Below are 13,588 nucleotides of genomic sequence, written 5' to 3'. Positions count from 1 at the left end.
TAGGATGAAATCTGAGGATCGCACTTCAAATCCAGCCCAGGCAGTAAAGTCTGAGACACTTAGAAACTAGCTTAGCTGTGGCTCTGGTGGTAGAACCTAGTCTTGAGCACAAAAGCTCAGGCACAGGACTGGGCCTCAGGCCCCTGAGTTCAATGCCAGGACAACACATGCATAAAGAAAATGGGAAATTTCTTTTGTTTAAACCACCCGGCCTACAGTTGTTTTATAATGAAGGCCCAAATAGACTAAGATAAATTGGGTAGAGTGAAGTTTGAACTGCTGCTATAGAGGAGCACTTGAAATCTCAGTGCCCTTGACAGTGCAATTGACAGATATCCACATTTGTAAGGTCTGTGGGTTTGACCAAAAGAAAGGCATGTCCACACTGCCAATGAGGACTTAGGAGTGATAGGAGTCCATTCAATGGCTAGATGTTGACATTCTTATAGCTCATGCTCTTACATTAATTTCCCTATTGTATATAGTTGGAAATGAAAAAAGAAAGGTGAGGCTGGCAATATGGCCTAGTGGTAAAGTGCTTGCCTCATATACATGAAGACCTGGGTTCCATTCCTCAGCACCACATATATAGAAAAAAGACGGAAGTGGCGTTGTGGCTCAAGAGGTAGAGTGCCAGCCTTGAGCAAAAAGAAGCCAGGGAAGCCAGGGACAGTGCTCAGGCTCTGAGTCCATGCCCCAGGACTGGCAACAAAAACAAAACAAAAAAAAGAAAGGTGGGGCTGGGAATATGGCCTAGTGGCAAGAGTGCTTGCCTCGTATATATGAAGCCCTGGGTTCGATTCCTCAGCACCACATATATAGAAAATGGCCAGAAGTGGCGCTGTGGCTCAAGTGGCAGAGTGCTAGCCTTGAGCAAAAAGAAGCCAGGGACAGTGCTCAGGCCCTGAGTCCAAGGCCCAAGACAGGCAAAAATAAATAAATAAATAAATAAAATTTAAAAAAGAAAGGTGATTTTGGTATAAGAAATGAGAGGCAAGCAACCGATACTGGCTCAAGGCATTATTGGGGGACAGACTTGCTGGGCTGCTCCAAGTGGGAATAGAGACAGCACCAAAGGACAGTTACAGGTGAAATTTAAGCAAAATTTTAGGGGGCAGTCACAAGTCACATTACATTGGCTCTTGAGAGTAAGGTTCTGAGAAGGAGTGTAAGGAGACTGTTGCAACTGTGGCAGGAATTTCTAAGTCACAGAACGTAAACAGTACAGTATTGGGGAAATGGAAACTTGACAGATTTTTTTGTAAACTGGTAGGGACTCAGGGTGGGGATTTAATCAGCAAGCTGACTCTGAAACCTTAGATTTAGTACCCTGTGTCACACTGAAACCATAGGTGTAAACCTAGATAAGACTCATCCAAACTCTGACTCCAGAAAGCTACAAGACTATATTTTAAATAACTCAAGAAGATTCTGCTTCCAAAACTGGGTTGTCTATTTACCTTTCTTGTTTTTGTTTTGTCAGTTTGGGGATAGTAGTTTACCTTATCACCTTAATTTCCTGATCTAAGAGTTGGTTTTCAGTTCAGCCTTTTCCTTACTGTGAGGATAGAGTGATGACTAAGCTTGGCTGCACTGGTCGTTCATATCTGTAACTGTAACTATTCAGGAAGCTGAGATCTGAGGATCACAGTTCAAAGCCAGATGGGGCCAAGAAAGTCCCATCGACAATCATCTACCTGAATGCCAGAAGTGGAACTGTGGATCAAGTGGTTGAGTCTAGGGTGAGTAGAGCCAAGAAAAAGTGTAAAGCCCAGAGTTCAAGACCCAGTACTGGCATAAAAAAAAAAAAAAAAAATTGAGCCAGAGCTGATCAGGCCTGTAATCCTAGCTACTCAGGAGACTGAGGATCCTGATTTGAAGCAACCCTGATGAGAAAGTCTATAAGACTCTTATCTTCAATTAACCACCAGAAAACAGGAAATGGAAACTGTGTCTCAAAGTAGTAGTAGAAAGCTAGCCTTGAGCAAATGCTCAGGGGCAGCGCCCAGGCCTTGAGTTCAAGCTCTGTGACCAACCAAAAACTACATTACCCAGAAGTCCATTTGCCCAAAAGCAAGCACTTGGACCAATGACGGCCCAGGAGAGGATGTGGCCCAGGAGAGGATGTTTCCCGGGAGCCACAAAGGCAGGACTTCCTTGGACAAGTTGGCTCCTACCTTTTGTTCTTTCTCTGCTTGGGGGCTGGATGGCAGTCCTCTCGCGCCTTTGGACGGTCATTACCATGGTGTACACAGGTTACCCGTGCCAGATCACTTCTCTAGAGGATGGCCAGCCTGGCCAGTGCTCATGATAACAGAGATTGACCCCTGCTTTCGCCTTGTATCCTCTGCACACAACAGGAAACCAAGTCTCAGAAAAGAGGCTGGGGGTTTGGGGAAGTTGCAACCCTTATCTCGAATTCAAACATAAAAAAAAAAAAAAAAAGCCAGAAGTGGAGCTATGGTTCAAGTGGTAGAGTGCTAGACTTGAGCACAAAGTCCAGGGACAGCACCCAAGCCCTGAGTTCAAGCCCCAGGACATGCTAAAAAAAAAAAAAAATAGAGTTGGAGGTGTAGACATATTGTAATCATGTTGTATATTCAATTGAAACCCTTAAAAACATTACATAATACCTAGTTAAAAATGAACGATCAGGGGCTGGGAATATGGCCTAGAGGCAAGAGTGCTTGCATCCTATACACAAAGCCCTGGGTTCGATTCCTCAGCACCACATATACAGAAAATGGCCAGAAGTGGCGCTGTGGCTCAAGTGGCAGAGTGCTAGCCTTGAGCAAAAAGAAGCCAGGGACAGTGCTCAGGCCCTGAGTCCAAGGCCCATGACTGGCCAAAACAAAAACAAACAAACAAAACAAAAAATGAAAGATCATTTTGGGAATGTGGCTAGTGGTAGAGTACTTGCTTAGCATGCATGAAGTCCTGGGTTTGATTCCTCAGTACCATATTTTTTCCATTTGGAAAAAGCCAGAAGTGGCAACTGTGTCTCAAGTGGCAGAGTTCTGGACTTGAGCACAAGAAGCTCAGGAACAGTGCCCAGGCCCTGAGTTCAAGCCCCGGGACCGGGAAAAAAACAAACGTCTAAGCTGGAGGATTGTGGTTTGAAGGCAGTCCACACAGAAAAGTCCCTGTGAGATTCTCATCTCCAGTTAACCTCTTTCTTTTTCTCTCTTACTCTGTTTTGCTCTTTTCTCTCCTTCCTCCCCCTCTGTCTCGCTGTGCTTCTATCTTATGTGGGCTGGCAGTTTGCTCTTTCCCCAATAAACTCCTTTCTGTCTGAAAACAACAACATCTGGAAGTAGAGCAGTGACTCAAGTGGTGGAGCACTAGACTTGAACAAAAGAGCTCAGGGACAGGCTCTGAGTTCAAGGCCCACAACCAACAACAAAAAAAAGCAGCCAAAAAAAAATCTATAGATGATAGGTAGATTGATGGATAGATTGATTGATTTGGGTCAGATGCTGGTGGTTCACATACATAATCCTAGCTACCTGGGAAGGCTAGATCTAAGGATCTTGATTGGAAGTCAGAGAAGTCTGTAAGATTCCATTTCCAATTAAACAGCAAAGTGGGATATGAGAGGTATAAGAGGAGGATATAGGCTGAGGCCTGTTGGCAGGGATGGGAAGAGTACCCTGTGATCCTATCTTGTGTGGTTTATTGCAGCCTCTTTGTGAGGAGTTCTCTGCAACCCTTGTGCTCTGTCCCCAGCCTCCTTTCAGTGGAGGAGAAAATGAGACCCAGATTCCCAGCTGAGCAAGTGTGAAAGCCACAGTCACACCTTGAAGGCAGGTAGGATAGAGGGAGCCCTTCAGCTACTATCCTTAACCATATCCTGATCTTTCTGGTTTACTTGGCTTAGTGTAAGCCCCACTTATCAACCACAATTCAAGTGTACTCGCAGATACAGTTTGGGGTTCTCTCCCTCAGGCAGTCCCCCTAGACCACCCAAGGCAGAAAATCTCCTCTCTTCTATGTATCACCAGCCTAGGACCCCTTTCTGGCCTATCTGGACCAAACCTACTACTGCCCGCCCTCACTTCCCCAGGTGGGGGAGAGAGGAGGGAAGGAGTGAGGCAAGGGATAGGAATTGAAACCCTTTGGTGGGCGGAATAAGGGTCCCCAAAGATATCCTGGTCCTAATTTCTGGAAACCTGTGAACCTGCTGCCCTCATGGCAAAATGGACTTTAGAGATGGGATTAAAGACCTTGAGATAGGAGATTATCTTGGATTATTTGTGTATTCCAATTTAATCCTAGTGTCTTTATAAATGAAGTAATTGAGGAAAAAGGCTATACAAGTTGGAAAAGCCTAGGAAATAAGATTCTCACAGAGCTCCCAGAACTAGGACTGTTGGCTTGTCTACTTCAACTCAATGAAATGATTTTGAGCTTCTGAACAACAGAACTGTAGGATGGACATTGTTCTATGAAAGCACATGTGAGTTGGGGATCCTTTTTTTTTTTTTTTTTGTAGTAGCCAGAGAAAACTATACCAACACACTGCTGCTGGTAAACAGGATTATCTCCCTCCTTGTGAGACAGGGCGATGGCTTCCCAGTGACCCAGTGCACTGGCCCCAGCCCTGTGGGTGATGTTGGCATCAGGGTGGTGGCCAAGAACTCGTCTGGGAAGATACTCCCTAACTCTCCTCCGCTGGTTTCCCACCTGGAAGCAGCAACTCAGACCTGAAGCAGCCCTGTAGACATGCCTGGACTCAGGGTATCTGGAAGCCAGCAGATCTTGCATGGCACAGACATCCCCAGGGTGTACCTCGGTTACCTCTGGTGCTGTCACTCATCAGTAACCATCCAGCATCACCACATGCCCCATGCTGAGAACACGCATATAAATAAATCACAAGAGAGCCTCCAGCTGCATAAGTTATGTTTGTTTCTGAAAAATAAAATGCTAGATGTCCACCCACAACACCACAATTGAGAAGAGGCAGCATGGGTGTTCCAGAGACTTTGTCAATCTATAGGGTAGCCACCCTCTGGGAGGGGGTAAAAAAGGCTATAAACCACCTTTTTTTTTTTTTTTGCCAGTCCTGGGGCTCGAACTCAGGGTCTGAGCACTGTCCTTGGCTTCTTTTTGCTCAAGGTTGGCATCTACCACTTGAGCCACAGCCCCACTTCTGGCTTTTTCTGTGTATGTGGTGCTGAGAAATCAAACCCAGTGTTTCATGTATACGAGGCAAGCACTCTACCACTAGGCCATTCCCACCCTCTAAACCACCATTCCTAGAGACAAATTTGCAGGAAGAGGTCCTGGCTTCAGTTGGAGTAAGGTGGAGGAAGGCTAGGCAGGACTGACAGAAGCCTAAGGAGGAAATAGAGTCACTGTCTCCAAGAAATTCATGGGGCTCAAGCAGGCAAGGATAGGGGTCAGAACACTCCAGCTGGCCGGGCAGGTCCAGGATCTCTCTCCCAATCGCATGCCTCTGCTTAATCCATTGTGCAACCTTGGTCTCTGAGCTGTGATTCCCACAGCTGCTTACATCGTCTTGAATGGGTCCTAGAAGCCAGAAGGGAAGTCCAGGCTCACAGAGCAGTTTGGGATTTAGGACCCTGGTGAAAGTCAGTCTTCATGAATACACCTTAGTCCTTAGTCCTGGACAGTACCTAGCCCATTCTGAATCTGAGTTCCAGCCAGGTATGCAGGGTCCTCTAGTTAAGAGTCTGGCTGTGGGGAAGCTGTTCCCGGAAAGTATGACAGGTAAGAGGAGGAGCATCAGTAGCTTTCCTCTCTGAATATGGGGCCCTCTGTAATAAGCCCAAAGGCAGGATGGATCAGTACCTACACCTCATGCCGGCAATGATGACTGGGGCTGTTCCTGGCAGTTTCCAGTCCGTGCTGTGGGTTTTTCTGGCAGAGAGCCTGCTGTACCTCATAGAGATGGGGCTCAGAAGGAACCCTGGTGGGACCAGGGTCAGGATTAGAGCATCCTCAGCTAGTGGATCAAAGGAAACCAGAGTGAGACAGGGATCAGAGTCCAGGTGGCCCCCACGGGGATCAGGAGTCTCAGTGTTCCGAGGGAATGGAATGGCTGTAGAGTGTGCTCAAGAGGGCCGTGCCACGCGGTGACCTGCCAGACCCGGGAGCCCTTGCTATGTATGCATCCCTTGCTATGTATGCATCGTCAAGCTCCTCCCAGGATGACAGGCAGGTCCTCGGGCTGGAGACCCAGTACCGCGGTCTGCTGCGGGGCCGCTCCAGCCAGCAGCAGGCCCGGGGACCTCAGGGGCCATCCTCCTCCCCGCGGGCGCCGTCCTGTGGCGGGTCCCCCGTCCCCTCGTCCTCCACGGGGTCCTCAGCGCCCCGCTCGGGCTCCAGCTCGGGCTCCGTCGTGTCCTCCACCGGCACCTGCGGGAAGTCGGCTGTGCCCGCGGGGCGCGGCGTCCAGGCGGGGATCCCGGGCGGCCCCGACGGCGGCGCGGGCCTGGGCGGGAACCAGGGGAGGCCGGGTGGGGGCGCCACCGCCACGATCTGGGGCCGCGGGGGGCCGGAGGAGGTAGCGTGCGGGATGAGGAAGAAAATGTAGACCCCCGAGACCACCAGGCCTGCAGTCACCAGCACCGCCAGCACCACGGCGGCGTTGAACACCCAGGTCGAGCTGCTGAGCGTCAGGCGGCGCGAGAGCGGACGGCCGAGGCGTAGCGGCGGCGGCGGCGCGAGCACCTGCGCCTGCGCGAGCGCCTGCGCCTGCGCGCTGCGGCTCTTGCGCGGCCCGGGCGGCGGCGGCGGCGGCCGCAGGTAGAGCAGCCCGCGGCGGCGGTCGAAGCGCACGGAGCCCTGGCGCAGCGGCGCGCGCGCGTCGTGGGGCAGCAGCCCCGGCTGGGTGGGCAGCGCGGGCAGCCCGCGGCGCGGGGCCAGCCGCGTGGGTGCGCGGCACACCGGGCAGGCCACCGCGTCGCCGCCGCCCGCCGTGGCCAACGACAGGCGAGCCAGACACTCGAGGCAGAAGACGTGTCCGCAGTCCAGGCGCTTAGGCAGCTTGAACACGCCGTCGAAGGGCGACACGCAGATGAGGCACTCCATGGGCGAGGCGGGGGGCAGGATGGGGCCTGAGCCCGGGCTGCCGTCCGCCTCCTCCTCTGCGTCCTCGTCCTCGTCCTCCCCCCTGCCAGGCGAGGGGGCCGTGCAGAACCCGCCGGGGGAGCCGGGGCTCGAGCACGGCGGGGCCCGGGGACGGCGGAGCCAGGGCGGCCGCGGGCACGGCATCCGGACGGAGCCTGCCTGGAGCCGGCGGGCGGTGGAGCGGGTCCGGCTAGCAGTGAAGTGGGTCCCGGGAACCGCCGCTCCGAGGAGCCTGGCTGATCTTGGGATAACCCAGAACAAGAGTCCGTGCCCTCAGGTCCTGAGCTGGAGATAAATTGGCAGACAAGGCTAAACCAGAGAAAAGTGTCCTGTGCCTCCAGGCAACACTTCAAACGGGGAATTCACCACGAAGAGTTTCCAGAGCCGGGCAGGGATGCTGGTAGAGCCCATCAAATGTGGTACGGAGACCCATACATTCCGCAGGTGAAGGAAGGTTCCTCTGTCGTCCACGAACACTTACAAAGCCCGGGGCTCTCGGGTGACTGCTGCTGGATTCTCAGTACCTGTTGACACCTGCTATTCTGACCAATCTCTGGCCTACCGCCGGACCAGCACCCCGCCTGAGGAGGGTGCCCGGCCTGGGGCCGCCCCGCCAGCCCCACACAACTAGCTAAACCTGTCTCGCTGCCTGCCCCACCCCAAGCCCATCCTGGAGTGTTGAACCCAAATCCAGACCTGAAATACATATTGGAGGTGGGTGGAGTCCTGGCACAAGAGGGCACCAATTATCACAGCTGAGCACTGGCGGTTTAAGCCCTTAATCCTAGCTTGCTACTGGGGGCTGAGATCTGAGGATCATGCTTCAAAGCCAGCCTGGCCAGAGAAGTCCTTAAGACTGGTCTCCAATAAACCACCAGAAAACAGGCAGCACTGTGACTCTTAAGTGGTAGAGCGCTAGCCTTGAGCTCAGGGACAGTGCACAGGCCCCATGTTTGGAATAAAAAAAACAAACCCAAAAACCATCATGCCACCAGCTGGGGCCAGGGGAACACCAGCCTACCCTGCACTGAAAGGTTTCATCCACAGGGCAATGGCAATCAACTGGAGAGGGCTACACAACAGGGACAAAGTTGGGCTATAGCACAAGCGTCTGCCTAATGTGACCCAAGGACAATCTCCAGGCAACCAGGTCCTTTCCCAAAGAAGCCCTGGGGCAGGGGCCCAATTCTCACTCCCAGCAATGCTGGGATACTCCAGGCTACTGAGCTTGTACACTAAATACCTGCTAGCCCCAATGTGGTATATTTTTGAGTCAGTGGTATTTTTCAGATGAACCCAACAGCCACACCAGGAAAAGGAGTATTATTGCCAATGGCCACAGAGGTATTCCATCCCCCTAAGAACAGCCAGCCACACAGGAAGGTGAAATTTCCCCAGAGGACAGTTTATTGGGCAGCAACTGAGAAATCAGCGATTAGACTTGGCCACACGCTCCAGCTCATCCTTCTTCTTGATGGCATAGGAGTTGGAAGAGCCCTAAAAGGAGAGATTCGTTAGCTCTATGCTGGAAGATTTCCCACTCCCACCTTGATACCCAATCTAAAATCTGTGTCTAAATTCACCTTGGCAGCATTGATGAGCTCATCAGCAAGGCACTCAGCGATGGTCTTGATGTTCCGGAAGGCAGCCTCCCGGGCACCAGTGCACAGCAGCCAGATGGCCTACACAGAGCATGGAGCAGGGGGCCAGGTTAATCTAACAGGACTGTGGTAGTCCTCCAATGATCCAGGCCTAATCTCAAAAGCCTCATTGACTACCTACCAGTTAACAATCAAGAGACAAAATAACCAAAAATAAAAACAAAGAAGGGTCATTGGCACACGAGGTATTGATCAGAAAGAAGGCTATCCAGACAAACTAGGTAAGGGCTCCCTATGGCAGGAGATTCAAGATGTATCATAGTGATGATGCCCTTGACCTGGGGGATAGTCACACCAACCAATTTGATCCGTGGGTCTTAAACTCAGGGGGGCTCAAAGATCCTCCTGCCCCTGCCTCCTAAGTAGCTGGGAGTAAAGGTATGTATGTATGTATCATCAATCCAACCAACTCCAAGAAAAGTAGTGTTAACACTGCACACCACAAACTACCTAAAACTGGTTGGCCAAGAGCCAGGATCTACCCTGTACAAGGTAGGAATTCAGGAAGTTTCCTGAAGGAAGTGAGACTCTAGGTAAAGCATGCAGACTGGGATAAGCCTTCCCACCCTAGGCAGGGCTCCACCCACTCATGTCAGTTCCTGCCCTGCCACCTACATGAGCTCCAGACTCACCTGATTCACCCGGCGCAGTGGGGATACATCCACAGCCTGCCTTCTCACTGTTCCAGCTCGCCCAATCCGCGTTGAGTCCTCACGGGGCCCACTGTTGATGATGGCATTCACCAGAACCTGAAGAGGGTTCTGGAAGTAGAGGGCTATTAGTCTGACATCTGACACAGGTCCCTCCCCTTCTCAACTTAGGTCAGGAGCCTGGCTTTGGATGTTTCTAAGGCACAGCCTATCTACCTTGCCACACAGCCCTACCTCACCAGTGAGCAGGTGGATGATCTCAAAGGCATGCTTGACAATGCGCACAGTCATGAGCTTCTTGCCGTTGTTGCGACCATGCATCATCATGGAGTTAGTGAGACGCTCCACAATGGGGCACTGTGCTTTACGGAAGCGCTTGGCAGCATACCGTCCTGCACTGTGGGGCAGGTACTTGGCATACTTCTCTTTCACTGCAATGTAGTCCTGGAAGAGATTTGGGAAAGGTCTATGAAAGGGCAGTTAGAAGCAGGATGGACCCCAGCCAGAGATTAGAGATAAGCCTGGAAACCCACCCAGGATATCGGTGGAATTACCAGCAATCTCAGTTGCTTTCCCAGAGGATCTATACCAGTCTCTTCCCTCAAACCCTGAGTAAGTCACTTACCTAGTCACTAGAAGATCACACTATCATGGAAGAATATGATCATAGATTTTTTACAACTGACCCCATATATACCATGGGCACTTCAGATTACTGAGCAGTATCCAGCATGCCAGCAGCAAACCTGAATTCTGACAACTATCCAGATATATTGCTCAGCATCCTTTAGAGGGAAAACAACCAACCCAGGCTAGAGAATCATAGTCATAAAAGAAAATGTCTAGGGTTGGAAATATGGCCTAGTGGCAAGAGTGCTTGCCTCCTATACATGAAGCCCTGGGTTGGCTTCCCTAGCACCACATATATAGAAAACGGCCAGAAGTGGCGCTGTGGCTCAAGTGGCAGAGTGCTAGCCTTGAGCAAAAAGAAGCCAGGGACAGTGCTCAGGCCCCGAGTCCAAGGCCTAGGACTGGCAAAAAAGAAAAAAAAAAAAAAGTCTAGCTGGGTGCCAGTGTCTCATGCCTACTCAGGAGGCTGAGACCCAAGGACAATTTATAACGAGATTGAACTACAAATAAAAATAAATAAAGGGGGGGGGGGCTAAAAGTGGAGTTGTGGATCAAAGAGGTAGAGTAAAACAAGCTCAGGGACAGTTCCCAGGCCCTGAGCAACTCCCAGGACCAGCACGCTCGCACGTGTGTGCGTGCACACACGCGCACACACACGTCTAGATGGGGAGGTTGACTTGGTATAAGTACTTCATACATACACAAACAGAATAAAACCCGTTGAAGGCCACAACAGCAGCAAATTAATCTGTGTATAATAAGATAAATATGAATGCACACATGGGAAAGAAAGTTTGGCCTTTTCTGCCTGTCCTGGGGCTTGAGTTCAGGCCCTGGAGGATCAAGATTCAAAGCCAACTAAGACAGAAAAGTCTAGGAGAGTCTAGCCAGCAAAAAGCTAGGCAGAAGGGATAGTTCAAAGCACCAACTTTGAGCTCATGCCTCAGTCCTAGAAGATGAAAAATATAGGAAAAAGTTTATATTAGGAGGATAAATTCAGTAGCAGTGTTTGTGCATTACAAAAATCAAGTTTGCAGACTTCCTCAAACACTTGAAAATAGTTTTGAATTATCCTTTAGGCACATTACTTAGAGGAAATGAATGCTGGTTGCTAAAGGCTCAGAGACTGAGCTTTCAGGATTGAATTTCAAGCCAGCCTGGGCAAGGAAAGTTCCTCCTACCTTTAATTAACCACCAAAATGCCAGAAGTAGAGGTGTGGTTTAAGTGATAAAATGCTAGTCAATGAGCAAAAATGTCAGGCTAGAGTCTTAGTCTCTGACAAAAAAAAAAAAAAAAAAAAGGAAAGACAAGTTCAGGGACAGGAAGGGACTAAACAAAACGACAGGAGAGACACACACCACACAACACCCCCTCAACATATATTTTGTTAGTACACACCACTATATTAACAAAATGTAGCTTTTCATTTGGGCACTAGTAGCTCATGCCTGTAATTCTAGCTACTCAGGAGAATGAGATCAAGGATTGCAGTTCAAAGCCAGCCTGGGCACTATGCCACTTAAGAGCCACAGCACTACTTCCAGTTTTTCTGTTGGCTAACTGGAGTCATCCCTGTTTAGGCTGGCTTTGAACTGCAACCCTCAGATCTCAGCCTCCTGAGTACCTATGATTACAAGCAAGCCACTGGAAGTGCGGCTGTGGCTCAAAGTGGTAGGGTGCTAGCCTTGAGAAAAAAAGCTCATGGACAAACCCCAGGCTCTGAATACAAGCCCCATGACCTACCAAAAACAACACACAGGGGCTGGGAATATGGCCTAGTGGTAAAGTGCTCGCCTCCTATACATGAAGCCCTGAGTTCGATTCCCCAGCACCACATATATAGAAAACAGCCAGAAGTGGCGCTGTGGCTCAAGTGACAGAGTGCTAGGACTGGCACAAAAAACTGCAGTACAGAAAAACTCATTCATTGTCAACTGTTTAAACAAGTCACTTCGGGCTGAGGATATGGCCTAGTGGCAAGAGTGCTTGCCTCATATACATGAGGCCCTGGGTTCAATTCCCCAGCACCACATATACAGAAAATGGCCAGAAGTGGCGCTGTGGCTCAAGTGGCAGAGGGCTAGCCTTGAGCAAAAAGAAGCCAGGGACAGTGCTCAGACCCTGAGTCCAGCCCCAGGACTGGCCAAAAAAAATAAGTAAATAAATAAAAAATAAACAAGTCACTTCAACAGATGGTTCAGGATAATATAATATCCACAAGCAAATTACACGTGCTTTTTCATTAAAAACCCATGACATTCTTACCAGGGGAAAAACCCTCCAGAGAAATACTGTAGCATCCTTTGGACAAAAGGTTAAGAGTAGATGTGGTTTTCCAGAACCTCTTGCCTTTAGTACTCACAAATCCAACGGTTGAGTGGGAAAACTGCAGGTTTTATGTGCATATCCCCTTCTGGACAAAGCCCCATTTGTTGCCAACTCCTAGCCAGGACCAACCACTTTGTCCACCTCACCTGCAGGGAAATGTCATTGATCTGTACATCATCCGTGCTCCACTTCCCAAAAAGCTTAATGTCAGGGGTTTCCGCTACAGCTGGCGTGGCTGCCTCCCACTCGGTCATCCTAAGGACAGGAATAAATTGTTAAGAGCACAATTAGCCCAGAGCAGGCACATGATAGGTCAAACTGGGACTGATCTTCTGAACTGGGGAGTTAGAAAACCGAACCAAACTGCTCTAGTAAAATAGACGGTACTTCGCAGCATATTCTGCTGTGGAAGGGAAAACGCGTTCAAAACAGAGAAGTATAACTGGATCTATAAAACTTAATATTCATTGTCTCAGTCTATAAGTGAAAACTTCGAGCCCGGTGGTTCATGTCGTACAATCCTAGCTACTCTTGGAGACTGGGAGGATTGGGGTTCGAAGCAAGCTCCAGCGGACAAGTCTGCAAGATTCAACATCTGTGAAGCAGCAAAAGGCCTGCCTGGAGGCGTGGCTGGAGGCGCTCGAGTAGTGAAGCGCCCGGCGAGAAATAGACGGCTCGGAGTGCACGGTACTGAGGTCAACCAGGAGCAAGCTCACGCATGCCCATCCGCACGCCCGCAGTCCCGCAGGGTCGCGTGGCGATGGCGAGGTTTTACCAGCCAAAGGCAACTTTGCTCACGCAAAGGGGACACTTTCCGGAAGGGGAGATCAGGTCGGACCAGGGACTTAAGTGTCGGAACCCGCCCACAGCGCTCCAAAAGAAAATCAGCCACGGAAGACCCAGGACGGCTCCACGGCGTCCGGACCCCTCCGCGGCCTCACCTGAAGGTTCGGCCGGAGCTTTCCGTCCGCTCCGCGTGGTCCGCGCGCCGCCTAGGCACAGACAGGAAGAGGCCGCGCGTACCGGGTCGACGCTTTTAAGGGCAGCGAAAACTTCCGGGTCAGGGGCGGCGACGCGCGCGCAGAAAGATGCTAGGTGTTCTTGGACCAATCGAGAGCGGGAACGCGCAGATCCTCGCCGCATGCGCATTTCTAGGAACGGCTAGGAGTGCTTCCGGCGGATGGACGACGTCAGGCACGAACCAGCTGTTGTCAGCTCTGAGC

General features: G+C 50.7%; 2 protein-coding genes across 2 annotated transcripts; both read right to left on the bottom strand.

The window, feature by feature from the left end:
- Positions 1–6,250: 6,250 nt before the first annotated feature.
- On the bottom strand, positions 6,251–7,239 carry Rnf225 (ring finger protein 225). Its single transcript, XM_048368755.1, has one exon. The coding sequence runs from the start codon at positions 7,237–7,239 to the stop codon at positions 6,256–6,258; it is 984 nt and encodes a 327-aa protein (XP_048224712.1). The 3' UTR covers positions 6,251–6,255.
- Positions 7,240–8,479: 1,240 nt separating this feature from the next.
- Rps5 (ribosomal protein S5) lies at positions 8,480–13,415 on the bottom strand. Its single transcript, XM_048368756.1, has 6 exons — positions 13,307–13,415; positions 12,512–12,620; positions 9,641–9,850; positions 9,389–9,517; positions 8,679–8,777; positions 8,480–8,592 (listed from the first exon to the last, which is right to left on the bottom strand). The coding sequence occupies exons 2-6, from the start codon at positions 12,617–12,619 to the stop codon at positions 8,524–8,526; spliced, it is 615 nt and encodes a 204-aa protein (XP_048224713.1). The 5' UTR covers position 12,620; positions 13,307–13,415; the 3' UTR covers positions 8,480–8,523.
- Positions 13,416–13,588: the final 173 nt, after the last annotated feature.

Source organism: Perognathus longimembris, chromosome 20 (assembly GCF_023159225.1).
Source record: "Perognathus longimembris pacificus isolate PPM17 chromosome 20, ASM2315922v1, whole genome shotgun sequence".
Lineage (NCBI taxonomy): Eukaryota > Metazoa > Chordata > Mammalia > Rodentia > Heteromyidae > Perognathus > Perognathus longimembris.
The sequence above is the reverse complement of the archived record's forward strand: the minus strand, read 5'-3'. Positions and strand labels throughout refer to the sequence as shown.

Excerpts from the sequence above, each read along its gene's own strand:
- Rnf225 (XM_048368755.1), bottom strand. The coding sequence starts at position 7,239 with ATGCCGTGCCCGCGGCCGCCCTGGCTCCGCCGTCCCCGGGCCCCGCCG.
- Rps5 (XM_048368756.1), bottom strand. The coding sequence starts at position 12,619 with ATGACCGAGTGGGAGGCAGCCACGCCAGCTGTAGCGGAAACCCCTGAC. Across the intron at positions 9,851-12,511 it reads TCAATGACATTTCCCTGCAG|GACTACATTGCAGTGAAAGA; the intron begins GTGAGGTGGACA and ends AATCTCTTCCAG. Across the intron at positions 8,593-8,678 it reads AGCTCATCAATGCTGCCAAG|GGCTCTTCCAACTCCTATGC; the intron begins GTGAATTTAGAC and ends CTCTCCTTTTAG.